Source organism: Sorex araneus, chromosome 3 (genome assembly GCF_027595985.1).
Source record: "Sorex araneus isolate mSorAra2 chromosome 3, mSorAra2.pri, whole genome shotgun sequence".
Taxonomy (NCBI): domain Eukaryota; kingdom Metazoa; phylum Chordata; class Mammalia; order Eulipotyphla; family Soricidae; genus Sorex; species Sorex araneus.
In genome coordinates this window covers 120,493,863-120,511,893 of record NC_073304.1, presented here as the reverse complement: position 1 = coordinate 120,511,893, position 18,031 = coordinate 120,493,863, and the positions used below count along the sequence as shown (strand labels likewise).

The following is an 18,031-nucleotide window of genomic DNA, read 5'->3' as shown; positions in this document are numbered from 1 at the left end:
TTTTTTTTTTTTTTTTGCTTTTTGGGTCACACCCAGCGATGGACAGGGGTTACTCCTGACTCATGTTATCGGGAATTTCGGAATTGCTCATGGCAGTGCTCGGGAGACCATGTGGATGCCAAGAATCGAACCTGGGTTGGAAGTATGCAAGGCAAATGCCCTCCCCAATGTATATCACTCCAAACCCGAAACCTCTCATTACCTGATCCATGTCTATCTTTCTTGCCTGCCTCCTTTTAGCCTCCAATATACAACCAGCATCCCAGGTACTTACCTACAAGATGCGAGGTTTCCAGAACATGAAAACAGGGAGTTTATCAAGAATATATGTTCAGAGACTGAACACAATGGCCACTCAACACCCCTATTGCAAACCACAACACCTAATTGGAGAGAGAGAACAAAAGGGAATACCCTGCCACAGAGGCAGGGTGGGGTGGGGGGAGATGGGATTGGGGGGTGGGAGGGATGCTGGGTTTATTGGTGGTGGAGAATGGGCACTGGTGGAGGGATGGGTTCTCGAACATTCTATGAGGGAAACATGAGCACAAAAATGTATAAATCTGTAACTGTACCTTCACGGTGATTCACTAATTGAAAAATTAATTAAAAATAAATAAATAAATAAATGTGAAAAAAAAAAGAATATATGTTCAGAACTGACTGGAGAGATAACTCAAAGGGGTGAATATAACCTCTGTATGCAGGAAATTCAGGTTTCTTCCTGGCACCATGTGGTCCCCCAAAATTTGGGGGAGAAACCTCCATGCATAGAACTGGAAGCAGTCCCCAAGTATGCCCAGTTGTGACCCAAATAAACCCCCACAATAAAAAAAATTCATTCAGGGGCCGGAGCGATAGCACAGCGGGTAGGGCGTTTGCCTTGCACGAGGCCGACCCGGGTTCGATCCCCGGCATCCCATATGGTCCCCCGAGCACTGCCAGTAGTAATTCCTGAGTGCAGAACCAGGAGTAACCACTAAGCATCGCTGGGTGTGACCCAAAAAGCAAAAAAAAAAAAAAAAAATCATTCAATATTATTGAATGCTATATTATACTAACTGTATTATATTTATCTGTATTATATTTACTTCAGTTTAAAAGAATTAGGTATGTTTATAAACAATGACAAAATTTCTAAAGTTTTCAAAAACATGGATATTAAAAAACTGAACTACATATTTTTATACTATACGTGTATGGGCTAGAGTGATAGCACAGTGGGTAAGGCGTTGCCTTGCACACGGCCAACCCGGGTTCACTTCCTCCGTCCCTGCTGGAGAGCCCGGCAAGCTACCAAGAGTATCCCGCCCACACAGCAGAGCCTGGCAAGCTACCTGTGGCATATTCGATATGCCAAACCCAGTAACAAGAAGTCTCACAATGGAGGTGTTACTGGTGCCTGCTCAAGCAAATCGATGAGCAATGGGATGACAGTGATACAATGATACAGTGAAATAATAAGTGTATAGAGGCATAAAGAAAAATCTATAAAGAGTCATACCAAACTGGTAACTATGGTTAATGAGAAGAAGGGAGTGGAATTGACAGGATGTGAGGAGGACTGTACCTATCTTTAAAAGTACTTAACATACAAATAATTGAGAAGTTTTTTAAATAAGTTTAATGGTGAATATGTTAGTGTGATAGTATGCATTTGTCAAACTACATCAACTCAGCACAGTGAGTAAATTTTAATCAATGCAGATTTATGCCAAGTGAAATAAGCCAGATTGAAAAAGGACAAAAAATGTGTAATTTCACTTACACGTGGAATCTGAAAATGCCAGACTCATAGAAAAGAGAGTCAAGTGGTGGTCACTGAAGATTGGGGCGACTGTGGGAGGGGGGAGTGACGTGGCAGGAATAGGGAGATATTGTTCAAAGGACACAGAAGCTTCTGTTATCCTAGGTTTATTTATTTATTTTTTTGGTCATACTTTTACCTTTTTAAAATTTTTATTATTTTACTTTTTAAAAAAAAATTTATTTATTGAATCACCTTGAGAGCAGTTACAAAGCTATCGGGTTTAAGTCTCGATCATACAATGATGAAACACCCGTCCCTTCACCAGTGCACATTTCCCACCACCAAAAACCCCAGTCTACCCCCCATCCCACACCCTCCCCCTGTGTGGCAGATGATTTCCACATTACTCTCCCTCTACTTTGATTACATTCAATATTTTGACACCAGACCCACCATTATTATTTGAGATTTTACCCCAATACTCAAATCTGCCAAAAGGGCAACATTAGACAATTTGTTTTCTGTTGCTGTTTGTGAAATTTTAATAATTAAATCTGGAGGGATTTCTGCTCAAAGCTGCTGGGTTCCTAGATTTGTTTCTAAGTCTCTGGGATCATGGTCATTAAGCAGCTTGATCAGTAGCCAGAGGAGCCATTCCCCAAGGTTTATTTAATATTAAAAATTAGTTTTATTGTGGGACTGGAGATAGCACAGCAGGTAGGCATTTGCCTTGCACACGGCCGACCCGGGTTCGCATACCATATGGTCCCCCAAGCACCACCAGGGGTTCCTGAGTGCAGAGCCAGGAGCAACCCCTGCGCATCACTGGGTGTGACCCAAAAAGCAAAAAAAATAAAATAATAAAATAAAAAGTTTTATTACCAAACCTGCAGCAGGCTAGATTTGGCCCACAGGCCACACTCCGTTGTGATGGAATACTACAACCTCATCCCTTCACTCCATAACATGAATTTCTTTTTCATACCAGCTCAAGCTGTGATTCCGTTCTTTAATATCTACATGGTACAGTTAATACATCTAGCCATTCCTCAGTTGGACATTTGAATCTTTTTCCAGGTTTTCCTAGGCAAAACAAAGTTGGTATGTACTGTTTGCTGATTTGACAATTCCCCGAATTTAAATTGAGAGTAGAATTATCTACTCAAAGGATAGGATGAATTTTAAATTTTTATGTCGACTACCAAAAGGTTCCCAAGCTTATTTTTTTAAAGTTCCAATGACCCCATAATCTTTTGCTTTTCTTTGCTTCATCTTCCTCCTGGTGAGAATTTTCTGTGACTTTAAAGGTTTTGTAATAAGTAAGGAAAGACCAACAGAGGGAGCAGTGAATTACCAAGTTTATCACCCTTAAAGAAATACTTGCTCACCACGAGGCAGCTTGCAAAATATTCTTATCAATGTAAAACTGAGCTTCCTGTTGCCAGACTTGCAAAAAAGCAGTCTGCAGACAGCGTTCTCAAATGGGAAGAGCATTCAGTGCAAAAGTGTGATTTAAGCTCTTGCAGAACTAATGTGTGGACCAATGAGGCCATTATAGCTGCAGCTATAATGCAGGGCTGGGCTCAGTGATGGGAGAAATGAACCTTGAATTTCAATATAAATTCTCATTCAAGGGCTGGAGTGATAGCAAGTGGGGCGTTTGCCTTGCACTTGGCCGAACTGGGTTCGATTCCCAGCACCCCATATGGTCCCCTGAGCATCGCCAGGAGTAATTCCTGAGTGCAGAGCTAGGAGTAACCCCTGTGCATCGCCAGGTATGACCCAAAAAGAAAAAAAAAAAAGAAGAAAAAAATATCATTTTTTAGTTAATTTTTTTAATTAGTGAGTCACCGTGAAGGTACAGTTACAAATTTACCCATTTTTGTGCTTGTGTTTCCCTCATACAATGTTCGAGAACCATCCTTCCACCAGTGTCCATTCTCCACCACCAATGAACCCAGTATCCCTCACACCCTCCAATCCTGTCCCCCCCACCCTACCCCCGCCTCTTTGGCAGGGTATTCCATTTTGTTCTCTCTCCTTTTGGGTGTTGTGGTTTGCAATAGGGGCATTGAGTGGCCATCGTGTTCAGTCTCTAGTCTACTTTCAGCACGCATCTCCCTTCCCTCGCGGGGTCCCCAACCACATTTTACTTGGTGTTCCCTTCTCTATCCGGGCTGCCTTTCCCCCAGCATGTGAGGCCTACTTCCAAGCCATGGAGCCAACCTCCTGGTATTATATACTACTTTTCTTGGGTGTTAATCTCCTACTCTGTTATTCTATATTCCACAGATGAGTGCAATCTTTCTATGTCTGTCTTTCTTTCTGACTCATTCACTTAGCATGATACTTTCCATGTTGATCCACTTATATACAAAGTTCATGACTTCACCTTTTCTAACAGCTGCATAGTATTCTATTGTATAGATGTACCAGAGTTTCTTTAACCAGTCATCTGTTCTCGGGCACTCGGGTTTTTTCCAGATTCTGGCTATTGTAAACAGTGCTGTGATGAACATATAAGTACAGATGTCATTTCGACTATACTTTTTTTGCTTCTCTGGGATATATTCCCAGAAGTGGTATTGCTGGATCAAATGGAAGCTCAATTTCTAATTTTTTGAGAAGTGTCCATATTGTTTTCCAAAGGGACTGAACCAGTTGACATTCCCATCAGCAGTGTAGAAGGATCCCTTTCTCCCCACATCCTCTCCAATACCGGTTGCTTTTGTTCTTTTGGATGTGTGCCATTCTCTGTGGTGTGAGATGGTATCTCGTAGTTGTTTTGATCTGCATTTCCCTGATGATTAGTGATGCAGAGCATTTTTTTCATGTGCCTTTTTGCCATTTGTATTTCTTCCTTGGAAAAGTTTCTGTTCATTTCTTTGCCCCATTTTCTGATTAAACAGCATGGTACTGGAACAAAGTCAGAGCCGCAGACTGGTGGAACAGGGTGGAATATCCCTACACACAACCTCAAATGTATGATCATCTAATCTTTGAATAGGGATCAAGAAATGCAAAGTGAAGCAAGGAAAGCCTCTTTAAGAAATGGTGCTGGCATAACTGGACAATCACATGCAAAAGAATGGGCTTAGACCTCGACCTGACACCTTGCAAAAAAAAACAGATCAAAATGGATTAAAGACCTCAACATCAGACCACAACCCATAAAGAACATCGAAGACAAGGTTGGCAAAACCCTCCACGATACTAAAGCTAACGGTATCTTCAAAGATGACATGCAACTGACCAACCAAGTGGAAACAGAGATAAACAAATGGGACTATATTAAACTAAGAAGCTTCTGCAGTGCAAAAGATACAGTGACCAAAATACAATCTACAGAATGGGAAAGGATATTTACCCAATACCCATCAGATAAGGGGTTGATATCAAGGGTATATTATAAAGCACTGGTTGAACTCTACAAGAAGAAAAAAATCTCATTTAAATCTTTATGCAAACTGAAATCTCCAGCAGTCTGATCTGAAAAAAGAATGTGCTGGTCACACTCAGCATCGTTGCATTGGTGTGCATTGGGTGTGTTAATTTGGTTTTGGCTTTTGAGCCACAACCCACAGTGCTCAGGGGCTGTTCCTGGCTGTCTTCAAAAGGGACCTCTGGTGGCTATCTATAGTCTCCAAACAGCAGACTTTTCCTCTTTACTTTTCTGGGTGGTACTAGGAGTTGAATCCAAGGCCTCACACATGCAAGGCAAGTGCTCTACTGCTGAGCTATATCCTTGGCCACACTGTGTGTCATTAAGATAGTTATATATGGGGCTGGAGCGATAGCACAGCAGTAGGGCGTTTGCCTTGGACGCGGCCGACCCGGGTTCGATTCCTCCGCCCCTCTCGGAGAGCCCGGCAAGCTACTGAGAGTATTTCACCCGCATGGCAGAGCCTGGCAAGCTACCCATGGTGTATTCACTATGCCAAAAACAGTAACAAGTCTCAACAACAAAAAGGAGACGTTACTGGTGCCCGCTCGAGCAAATCGATGAGCAACGGGATGACAGTGATACATACAGTGACTATATGCAATGAGCCTGTGAGCACCTGCTATGATGAGACAAGGCACCAGGCCCTTCATCTGCTTTCCCTCTAGCATGTTATAACCATGACCATTTCGCAGGTGGGAAAACTGACACACACAGGTTGTCCATGGGCTTTCAACCTTTTTACATCTGCAAAGTAGGGCAAAAATAACACAAAGATGTAGAAACACACACACAATTTATATCTGTCTTCAGGGGCAATGCACCAGGACATAGGCGCATGGTGTGAAGCAGAAAAATACCTTTTTTTGTGAACTGGATGGAAATTTCTACAACTCTGCAGACTAGCAATTGAAAACCATGGGTTTTTATCTAGTTTGGGGGACACATCTGGCTGTGCCCAAGGGACCAGATGTGGTGCTGGGGATGGGGCCCTGGTCTGCTGAGTGCAAGTTATGCACCTTAACCCCCAAACTCTCTTGGGTTGGGGTTAAGTAATTTAACCTGAGTTATTTAATCAAGTTTGAATCCTAAGCTTACACGGAAAAAATGTCAAAAAAGAAACACAAAGGGAACAATGTACCCCTGGAAATTTATCCTTAGAGAACAATCCTAAAGTGGGGAATAGCCAATGATAACAGAGCGAAACACTAAAACCCAATGTTTAACAGGAATGCTTGGTGGGTGATTAAAAATCCATTAACAATGATGGTGCAGGGGGGCCAGAGGGTATAGTGGGTAGGTGTTTGCCTTGTACATAATCATCCCAGGTTCAATCCCTGGCATCCTATAGTCAATCCCTGAGCACTGCCAGGAATGATTCCTGAGTGTAGAGCGGAGAGTAACCCCTGAGCATCGCCAGGTGTGCCCCCACCCCCCAAAAAATATACAAGAAACCATTAACAATGATGGCACAGATGGAAAAACAATGTAAAACACTGAGCAAGCCCCTAGCCTCAATGTCAGATGAGTGGGTTAAAGGCCTATCTCTACCATTTATTGGCACTGAACAAATTACTTAGGTTCTTTAAGGAACTTTATATATTCTATATAAATATATACTTTCTCCTCAAGGCTTATTACTATTATATTTTGGGCCATAACTGGCAATGCTCAGGGTTGCTCCTGGCTGTGCTCAGGAATTACTCCTGGTGGTGCTCAGGAGCCATATGGGATGGATGCTGGGGATAAAACCCGGGTCGGCCATGTGCAAGGCAGATGCCCTCCCTGCTGTACTATCACTCTGGCCATCTCAAGGGCAGAAGATTGTCTCACAAAAATTCCCATATCAAAGTCCTAACTCTGGGCACCTCAGAATGTGATCTTGATTGGGAACTAGCATGGGCTCAGAGGGGTCACACTAGAGCACGGGTGCTCTACTCATTCAACATGACCCATGTCCTTGTGGACAGTTTGAACAAAACCCCTAGCACAACAGATGTGTGTGATGCTGTGGGTTATGCCTCAGAGAACTGGGAACTTCCGGAGACAGGAGACAGGCCTGTCTAGTCCTTCCACACCACCTGCACAGAGGAATCTGAGTAAAACTGGGGAAGTATCCAACAAAGTGTTATGGCTGGACTAAGTGCTACACTCAGTTACAAAACCCTACCTTTGGGGGAAAACTGGGCAAGATGAAAGGAATCTCACAACTGCGTGTGAATCTAAAAGGACCTTGGTTAAAATATCAACTAAAGCACTCTGAATGCTCATTACATGGCATCTTATAAGCAATTCTTTAAAAATGAGGGAGCTAAAGCTGGCTGATTACTGACTCAAGATTACAGAGCTGGACTGGAGCTATACAGTACAGTGGGGAGGGTGCCTGCTGAGTACAGCTGACTGGGGTTTGATCCCTGACACCCATATGGTCCCCTGAAGCCTGTCAGGAGTGCCCTGAGTGAAGAGCCAAGAGTAAGCCCTGAGTTCTACTAACTGTATGACCAAAAAAAAAAAAAGAGTTAATAAGTAGTTGGTAAGACTCAAATTTCAGGTCCATATTGCTCTCCTGTAACTAACTTTAGTCACAATGTTATTTAAAATATATTACAAATTGCTTCAATTGATTACAAACATGTGCTTTCTGCTAATATAAACTTACAAAGCTTTATTTTATGTGGTTAGTGTGTGTGTGGAGGGGGCTTGGGGACCATACGTGGTGCTGGGGATAGAATCTGTATTGGCCGGTACAAGGGAAGTGCCCCGCCCACTGTACTATCTCTTCAGATCTTAAACTTATTTTGCTTCACAGTGTGATGCTGTATGTTAAGTAAAACCATCATATCAAGAATTCTTTAGGAATTCTGTTCTCTAGTTTCTAAAGTTGGTTGGTTTTAGTCTAATTACTATGAAACTGAATTGTAAGATCACTGATAGAAAATAAACACCAAACACCCATACCTGCTATATTTAATACTTCATATTAGAAATTAAAAAATCAAAAACCAAGTTTCAGGGGCTGGAGCAATAGCACAGCGGGTAGGGTGTTTGCCTTGCACACGGCCGACCCGGGTTCGAATCCCAGCATCCCATATGGTCCCCTGAGCACGGCCAGGGGAAATTCCTGAGTGCAGAGCCAGGAGTAACCCCTGTGCATCTCCAGGTGTGACCCAAAAAGCAAAAAAAAAAAAAAAAAAAAAAAACCAAGTTTCAGTAACGTAATTTTATTTCCTAACACAGGGGAAACATATACACCCAATAGGTACTTATCTTGCACATTTATTCACCACTGACCTCAAATTACAACCGCTTTGATACTTTAGCATGTAATAAAAGTTTCCTTAGTTGAAGATAAGAAAAATGCTTTTAGATGGGTAAAATTCCAAATATATTGGGATTGGTCACAGCAGAATTTGCTTTACCTAGATTAGTTCTACAAATTTTTTAAGCTCTGGAAAACTACTTTGTATCTAATACTTCCAGATGAACAGGATTCAGGAATCTCAGCTTGCATTTCAAAGACATTTTCTTAGTTTTTCTGGTGATGGAACCACTTATGCACTGCAATTCAGGGAAAAGAAAAACAAATTAGAAATCCTAAGAATCAAAAGGACACTCAACACAGAATAACTCAGTCACCGGCTTTCACCTATCCTATTCTAGACTACCAGGAAACAAACCCTCGCAAACAAAAAAGTTCACTCTGGCAAACAGTGCTTTGTTCTGAGCTGTCGACCTCGCTACTAACCATGTGTGCTTCTCCAGGAGACCCTTCCAGAGAATTCTAACACCGAAAGGGTTGAAAACTCTTGCCTGGGGTGAAGCAGCCTGTGGCCAGGTGGTCTAGACCGGGTTTGCTTCAGTGACTCTGGGGCATCTACACAGGACCCCAAAGCAAGCAGGGGCCCACGGTTTGGAAACCAGGGAGAGGGTGGCCCCAGAGGTGACATGCACAGGGTCTTTCTCCCCACATGTACTACAGAACTCATGTTATCTCTCTTCCTCCCGTCATTCTCTGTCTATATCAGGTATGTGTCGAATTTTTTCACATTGTACATATTTCAAAAATAATTTTACTAGGCTATAGGTCTTACCATCTGTTGGTTCTCTGCAGGCAGTTTCACATGGTGGTGGTAACTAAAACAAAATAGTACAAAATGTTAGTCCAGGGGCCAGAGAAAGAACACAACAGGCAAGGTGCTAGTCTTGCGTGTGGCGGAACCCCGGTCAAATCCCGGCACCCCATTAATTATGCTCCCTAGAGTCCCTCCAGGAGTGATCCCTGAGTGCAGATCCAAGAGCAAGCCCTGCTTGGTGTGGCCCCAAAACCAAACCCAAACAGAACATAATCTCAAAAAGCAAAAGCAAGAAAAAAAATTTTTTTTAAATCAATCAAAACAGACAGTAACCACATTTTTTTCAATTTCAAAGATAATCTATAGTATATAGGAGCAATACACGGTTTGCTCTACTGTTAAGAAAGACTAGGGGCTGGAGCGATAGCACAGTGGGTAGGGCATTTGCCTTGCACGCGGCTGACCTGGGCTCAATTCCCAGCATCCCATATGGTCCCCTGAGCACCACCAGGGGTGATTCCTGAGTGCAGAGCCAGTAGTAACCCCTGAGCATCGGTGGGTATGACCCAAAAAGAGGAAAAATAAAAAGAAAGACTAACATATTCAAACTTCTATAACCTATGACACACAGTCACTGTCACTGTCACCCTGTTGCTCATCGATTTGTTCGAGCAGGCACCAGTAACATCTCTCATTGTGAGACTTATTGTTACTGTTTTGGGCATATCCAATACGCCACGGGTAGCTTGCCAGGCTCTGCCATGTGGGCGCAATAATTTCAGTAGTTTGCCAGGCTATCCAAGAGGGGCAAAGGAATCGAACACGGGTTGGCTGCGTGAAAGACGAACGCCCTACCACTGTGCTATTGCTCCAGCCCATGACACACAGTAGAACAAAAATATTTTCAAAATCAAGAACACCAACTGACATATATATAATGATTATAAACAGGTACATATCCATATACTAAAGATGGACAGAGTGTTCTAGTGAAAAGCTATTCTTGTTAACCAATAGTGGCTTTTTTCTCTTCCTAGGATTTTTTTTTTAATTTACCTCAACTTTGTCAGGACATATAACATAAAGATAAATCTGAATGTGTTTGCATCTTTGTTAAATTGCTTTTCTCTCCTTATTGCCCCATTTACAAGTCACTAAAAAGTGACACTTCAAAGCTGGCACAATAGTTCAGTGGGTAGGGCATTTGTCTGCACAGCTGAGCCGGGTTTGATTCCCAGCATCTGATATGGTCCTCTGAGCACCGCCAGGGGTGATTCCTGAGTGCAGAGCCATGAGTAACCCCTGTGCATTGCCAGGTGTGACCCAAAAAGCAAAACAAACAAAAAAAACAAAATAAAAAGTGAGATTTCATGTCCTCTTATTTTCCCTGTTTAATATGGCAAATGAGAACAATGAGATTTTTTTGTTATTCAAAGGTAGATCATTAAATCAGTGCAAAACTATGATTATTTCTTTGATAAATGTTTACTACCTGAGAAAAGTCTTTTCTAGTATTTAAATACCTCTGCAGTGGTACTGAGATCTGACAGATTCCCAGTCTTCTTTTTTTTTTTCTTTTTGGGTCATACCCAGTGATGCCCAGGGGTTACTCCTGGCTCTGCACTCAGGAATTACTCCTGGTGGTGCTGGGGGGACCCTATGGGGTGCTGGGAATCCAGCCTGGGTCGGCTGCATGCAAGGCAAACGCCCTCCCCGCTGTGCTATCGCTCCAGCCCCTCCTAGTCTTTACTGTATAACCACACCACCGAGGCTCCCACTGCTTCTGAGAAAGACGGCGCATGGAAGGCACCCAGGCACCCGGGCTGGCTGGCACACTCTGGAATCACCGTGATTTTTTACAAATGGCACGACTTTGCTACTTGTTCCCCATTTATGGTATCCTCTGACCCTCCCCACAGCCAGACGACTATCTATGTGTGTTCAATGGCAATTTCCAGACCTCACAGGTTAACACAAATACAGGGGCCCCCAAATACTTGTGTAAATGCTTCCCCCCCTCTTAGCACCACCCGCCGCAGCATCGTATACATACAGCGTCCACGATGGCTTTGGCAGCGTCGGGGTCGCACTTGAAGGGGCTCTCGGACACCGTCGTGTTCATGCTGCCAATAAAACAGAAGCGGTTTTGGAGAGAAAAACACTTCTCTGCCACAAGTTGGAGATGGCAGACCACAGGATTTGTTCGAAAGCTTAAGCTTTCAAAGTTGAAGGCTTACTCTTTTTAAATATTTATTTATTTTGCTTTTTGGGTCACACCCAGCGATGCTCAGGGCTTACTCCTGGCTCTGCACTCAGAAATTACTCCTGGCGGTGCTCGGGGACCATATGGGATGCTGGGAATCAAATCCGGGTCGGCCGCATGCAAGGCAAACACCCTACCCCTGTGCTGTCACTCCAGCCCCTCTTTGAATATCTTAATGTTCTATTTTGAGAAGGTAAAATAGCTCTTTTTTTTTTTTGGGGGGGGTGAATGGGAGGAGGAGTTGTTGACTGGGATGGGCCACACCCAGCAAGGGCTTCCCCTTCTGTCTTATCTCTCTAGCCCTATGGTTATTCCATTATTCTTGTAGTAAATTTTACTTAAGTATTTTAATATATTCAGATTTAAAAACCTGATGTTAAATACTTTGAAATGATCACTAAAGTAGTTAAGAAATGCGAATTAAGCTGAGAAACCTACCTTTTCTAATTAAATAGGATGAAAAGAAAAAGCATACAAAAAAATCAGTATTTATGTGTGCTAAATTTTATCAGATAGATTTTATCTTCTCAGATAGCTGAGCCAGACATTCCTGGCAGGGGCAAACTCTGGGGTCAGATTCACTCTGGGGTCAGATTCCTGACAAATAGTCTAGTAAAATGTGTTCAAACATTTTTAAAAATTCATACGCTGGGCTGGAGAGATAGCAGCACAATGTGATTTCACTGCTGAGAATATGAAAGGCAAGAAGTAATATGAAATGATTAAAATTGGAGCTAGACCTAACAGCCATGATCCCAGAGGCACACAAACCAATCTCGGAACACAGTGGCTACTGGCATTAATACCTCTGGACTTAATTACTAAAATATCAGAATTCCAAAACTGCGCAGCCACTTTTGCGGCCATGCAACATCATATGCTCTTCATTATCAGCAACAGAAAACAAATGATCAAATGACACCTTTTCGAAGAGACAGACATAGAAAGATCTCACTCATATGTGGAATATAAAGTAGCAGAATGGGACAAAAACACCCAGGAGTAGTAGAGATAAGAACCAGGAGGTCTGCCCCACAGCTTGGAAATTGGCCTCACATGCTGGGGGAAAGGCAGCAGAGATTGAGAAGGGAACACCTAGTAGAGAATTTTGGGAGGACCCACTCAGGTTGAAAGCTGCATAACAAAAGTAGACTGTAGATCGAACATGATGGCCACTCAATACCTCTACTGCAAACTACAACACCCAACAGGAGAGAGAACAAAAGGGAATGCCCTGGCATAGAGGCAGGTCAGGGTGGTGGGGGTTGAGGTGGGGGTGGTGGGAGGGATACTGGGAACATTGGTGGAGGAGAATCGGCACTGGTGGAGGGTTGTAAACCAAAATGCAAACATGAAAGTTCATAGTTTGTAACTGTACCTCAAGGTGATTCATTAATAAAAGAGAGAAAAAAATTAAAAAATAAAATACCTGGAAAAGCTAACTTCAAAAAAAAAAAAAAGGATACCTTTTTGGCAGGTCTGATTGTTGGGGAGGGGGGAAATACAAATAATAATAGTAGGTTTTCTGTCGAAAACTGAATGTAATCAAAGTAGAGAGAGAGTAAAGTGAAAATCATCTGCCACATAGGCAGGATAGGGAGTGGGATGAGGGTATGCTGGGGTTCTTGGTGGTGGAACATGTGCACTGGTGAAGGGATGGGTGTTGGATCATTGTAAGACTGAGACTTAATCCTGAAAGCTTTGTAACTGTTCTCACGATGACTCAATTAAAAAAAAATATTTGAGCCAGAAACAGTTCAGCAGCTAAGGGGGTTTGCCTTGCACACAGCTGCCCTGAGCACTGCCAGGAGTGCTCCACCTGCAGAGCGCTGAGCACAGCCACATGGCCCCAAACCGACCAATAAACAAACATGATCACTAAGCAGGCCCAGAGAGCACAAGAGTTGAGGCATGTGTACTGTGTGCCCCACTCAATCCCCATTACTGCATATGGTTCCCCGAGCACCACCAAGAGCCGCTCCTGAGCACCATTAGGTGTGCCCATGCTGTCTCAAAAATAAAAAATAAACATGGAAAACATGGTCTCCTTGCTATGACATTAACGGCCGGGAATGACTGTGCTGGGCAAGACCTGAGGATTCAAAGTACAAAGTAGGGAAGGGATAGTCTGACTAACCCTTCAGGGGAGAGGAGAGGGAGAGGGAGAGAGAAAAGAAAGGGAGAGGAAGGAGAGAGGGAGAGGGGGAGGGAGAGAGGGGAGTGAGAGAGAGAGAGAGAGAGAGAGAGAGAGAGAGAGAGAGAGAGGTGAGTGCCATATAGTCAGGCTGGGGGGCGTGAGTGGGGGGGTGATAGGAGGGAAACAGGAAACAGGAGACACTGGTGCTAGGAGTGTGCCCTGGTGGAGGGTGGGTGTTGGAACACTGTATGACTGAAATCCAATCATGAACAGCATTGTAATTGGTCTCTCACAGTATTCAAAAAAATTAAAAAAAAAAAAGGTTTCCCAATACATAACAATCAATAAGTGACTCTCATGGATCCTGAGTGTATTCTATTTGGAAAGGCCTTCCCATCTCAAGTTAATATAAAAATTCATGGGCCAGATGACAGTACAGAGGGTAGGGTGCTTGCCTTAAATGCTGCTCACGGGGTCCAATCCCAACACCCCATATGGTCCCCTGAGCCCCACCAGATGTGACTGTTGAGCGCAAAGCCAGGAGTAAGTCCTGAGTACTGAGGGGTATGACCCAAAAGCCAAACAAACAGAAAAATTAAGTGTTGTAGTGAATGGGGTGGGGCCGGAGCAGCTAGACTGGAGGTGAGTCTTACTCTGTTGCAGTGACTTTGGTGAAGTTTAATCTCCCTACAGCTCTCGTACAAGCTTGACAAGCAATGGCCACTCCATAAATAATGCCTAGTGGGATTACGGATAACTAAACTCTACATGTTTGGTAAGTACCGGCGACCTCACAAAGGTGGCTGCCATGACTTCCTTTAAGGTCTCAGCTTGTACTTGTTCTAAGTGTCTTACGGCGCTTTTCAGTTTGTGTATTCACTCTCCTGCTCACTCAGGTGAGCACTAACTGACAAAACTGAAGGGGTTTTTTTTTGTGTGTATTTATGTGCTAGGAACCAGACCCAGGGCCTATGTGCAAAGCATGGCCCCACGACCTCTTTTCTAAGTAGATGGATGCTAACAGGACAGTTTGTTAGGACATGCTCTAATATCAGGAGGCCCAGGTCCAATCACAGGGGACACTGCATGGTCCTCTGAGCACTGCCGGAAGCAAACCCCAACATATAGTACACACAGGAGCACTGTCAGTGTTCCCAAAGAACCCAAAGGCTCCCAAAGGCCCAAAGAGCAACCCCCTCAAAACAAAACCCAAACAAACAGAACCCCACCAAAACCTTCGGACAAACTGGGCTGCTCTGGGTGTTGAGTGAGCAGAGGGGCACGGCCGCTTACCAGCTGATTCCCTTCCCATCGGTTTTCTTGGTGACTAAAGCTCTCCAATAGTCATGAGTGTTCTTAATAACATCAATCGCAAAGTCCTGAAATTTGAAAAGACATTCATTACAGGAGGAAGTGGAACTTCCCCCAAGCCTGAGGACTATGAATTTCTTCCCATGGCTTTCTTTTTTTTGCTTTTTGGGTCACACCTGGCAATGCACAGGGGTCACTCCTGGCTCTGCACTCAGGAATTACCCCTGGCGGTACTCAAGGGACCATATGGGATGCTGCGAGTCAAACTCGGGTCAGCCTCATGCAAGGCAAACGCCCTACCCGCTGTGCTATCGCTCCAGCCCCCCCCCCAGCTTTCTTGTGTCTAAACGGCAGAGCACATTTGAGTGTGTACAGCAGCATGAGGGCTCTCTTATGTCTTAGGGACTTAAGATCACAGAGTCTTCTGGAACGGTATAATGTAACCCTATGGTTACATTATAAGTCTTCACACAGATAGGTCTGGAGTGGCCATTCGGAATGGTGCGTTACCTTATTTTTAAATTCAGCATTGAAAGCGAACTGGTTCTCTGGCTTTCCATCAGGAACCTTGTACCTTTTAAACCAGTCCACAGTTGCTTCCAGGTAGCCAGGCTTCAGCCGCTTGACATCATCGATATCTAAACGAGAACAAGCAGATTACAAGGTGCCCATGTAACTCTTTCTGCACCCAATGAATGTGTTACCTACTTATTCTGTAAAACCTAGAGGATGAATTAACGAGAAGTTACAGATTATGTCAGAACTCATCACTCTGCTGATAGAACACACACACACACACACACACACACACACACACACACACACACACACAAAACCGCCTAGCATCATGAAATCTTACTAATCAGTACAGTAGTACATCTATGTTTTAGCCCAAAGGAGAGAAATGGCTAGGGGGCCACATGATCAAAAATATTTAAGAAGACATGTTTCGGGGCCAGGGTGTACAAAGTACAGTGTCAGAGCATCTGCCTTGCATGCAGCTGACTCAGCACCCCATATTGTCCCCCAAGCATCTCCAGGAGTGATCCCTGAGTGCAAAGTCAGGAGTAACTCCTGAGTAACGCTGCGTGTGACCCCCCAAAACAAACAAAAGACAAGTTGAAGCTATATTCAGATCACCTGCCAATTATATACCGAGAGATAATTAAGAAACTGCCTTAGGCTCATATCCATGATTAAGTTACATATCAATTATAATGTTTTTGTTTGTTTTATAGCACAGGTAATCTCTTAATACTTTAAAAGCATTTTCACGGGACCTCTCAAGTGATTCTCAGTCTACCAGATCAGTGGATCACTGTGAGGGCTGGACGACATGACACTGGCGCCTGGGACCAGATGTGCCACCCAGGCAGTGCTCAGGGGGCCACATCGGCAATGCCCAGGGGTCACTGGGATGGAGGACTGAGGTTTGAGGGCTTGCAACCTCCCCTCCTCTTACAACCTTCCTTGTTAAGGAGTAGAGGGCAGGGCTGAGGGCTGGAGGACTCGGGTCCGATCCCCAGCACTGTTGGGTGGTCCAAGCACCACTGGGCTCACTGGGAGTAGCAGCAAGACCTCTAAGCACTGCTGGGGAGACCACCTAAAAACTCCTTGTTTTATTTATTTTTTTTTTTGGTTTTGGGTCACACCCAGCAATGCACAGGGGTTATTCCTGGCTCATGCACTCAGGAATTACTCCTGGTGGTGCTCGGGGGACCCGGCTCAGCTATGTGCAAGGCAAACACCCTACCCGCTGTGCTATCTATCACCCTCCAGCCACTCTTTAAGTTTTGACAGAGCTCAACAATCTCAAGTTCATCAAACTCAGCTTTATCATTTTATACACACATGTAAATATAAATATAAATATGTGTGTATATATATATATTATATATATTATATATGGACTGGAGCAATAGCACAGCGGGTAGAGCCTTTGCCTTGCACGCGGCCGACCTGGGTTTGATTTCTCTGTCCCTGTCGGAGAGCCTGGCAAGCTACCTAGAGTATCCCACCTCCACGACAGAGCTTGGCAAGCTCCCCATGGCGTATTCGATATGCCAAAAGCAGTAACAAGTCTCACAATGGAGATGTTACTGGTACCCACTCGAGCAAATCGATGAACGATGGTCTAACAGTGCATATATGTATATGCACAGTGATACAGTGACATATATATACCTATATGTATACACACACATATATTTTATTATTGTTGTTAACAGGAACCAAATTGGGAGGGAGGAGCCAACACCCACCAGTGCTCAGGGCTCGAGATTCTCCAGGGGAATATACGTAGTGCCAGAGACTAACCCAGGCCAGCTGTGTACACGGCAAGCTACCTAACTGCCTATCTACTCACTCTGGCCCCCACTCATAGGAAATTAAAAATTTTGTTTTAAACTTAGATTTGCAGATTATTTTTGGAAGGAGGGAAAATAGGTTTGGGCTACACTGAGGGCTTGTACCAGACTCTGTACCTACCCAGCAGCAAGCCCTGGAGGCGCTCCAGGGACCAGACCAGACCATACGCGGTGCCAGAGACTGAGGCAGGTGCCATTTCTATCTCTGGGTCCTCCCTGCAGATTTTTTAAACTCGGAATTTTTAATCTATACATTAATTTTTTGATAAAAAAAAAAACAAAAACAAGCATGCCAATATTACTGCTTGCTACTTGCAGTGCTGCTCTACTGGCCCGTAGCCAGGGCACTACATGTCCATCACAGCACAAATTATCACAGCCAAGATCTGCAAACACACCAAGCACCCAGCTGCAGAGGTGTGGATGGAGAAGGTGGGACACACACAGTGCAGCACTCTTGGCTGTGAGCAAAGATGAACCCCTGCCTTCTGCTACTCAGTGGAACTGGAGGGCGTGGTGCTAAGTGACGTGAATCCAAAAGAGAAAGACAAACAGCAGCTGGTCTCACTCTTGGGCAGAGAATAAACAAACAAAGCCTGGGACAAGAGCAGTCCCAGTGGCAACAAGCCTGAGGTGACTTGAGGATGCTAAGGGGAGGGAGGGGCGGGGTGAGGAAGGGACCTTGGGGT

The 18,031-nt window shown here is 44.1% G+C and overlaps 1 protein-coding gene across 2 annotated transcripts in view; it reads right to left on the bottom strand.

Moving 5' to 3' along the window:
- Window positions 1-8,397: 8,397 nt before the first annotated feature.
- The window catches only part of PPA1 (inorganic pyrophosphatase 1), a 29,863-nt gene continuing 20,229 nt past the window's right edge, over window positions 8,398-18,031 (bottom strand). For both annotated transcript variants that reach the window (XM_055133101.1, XM_055133102.1), the window contains exons 7-11: window positions 15,487-15,614; window positions 14,959-15,044; window positions 11,319-11,388; window positions 9,284-9,326; window positions 8,398-8,750 (exon numbers count right to left, since the gene is read on the bottom strand). In XM_055133101.1, coding sequence (XP_054989076.1) covers window positions 8,719-8,750; window positions 9,284-9,326; window positions 11,319-11,388; window positions 14,959-15,044; window positions 15,487-15,614 — 359 coding nt within the window. In that variant the 3' untranslated portion in view covers window positions 8,398-8,718. The remainder of the gene's footprint in view (window positions 8,751-9,283; window positions 9,327-11,318; window positions 11,389-14,958; window positions 15,045-15,486; window positions 15,615-18,031) is intronic.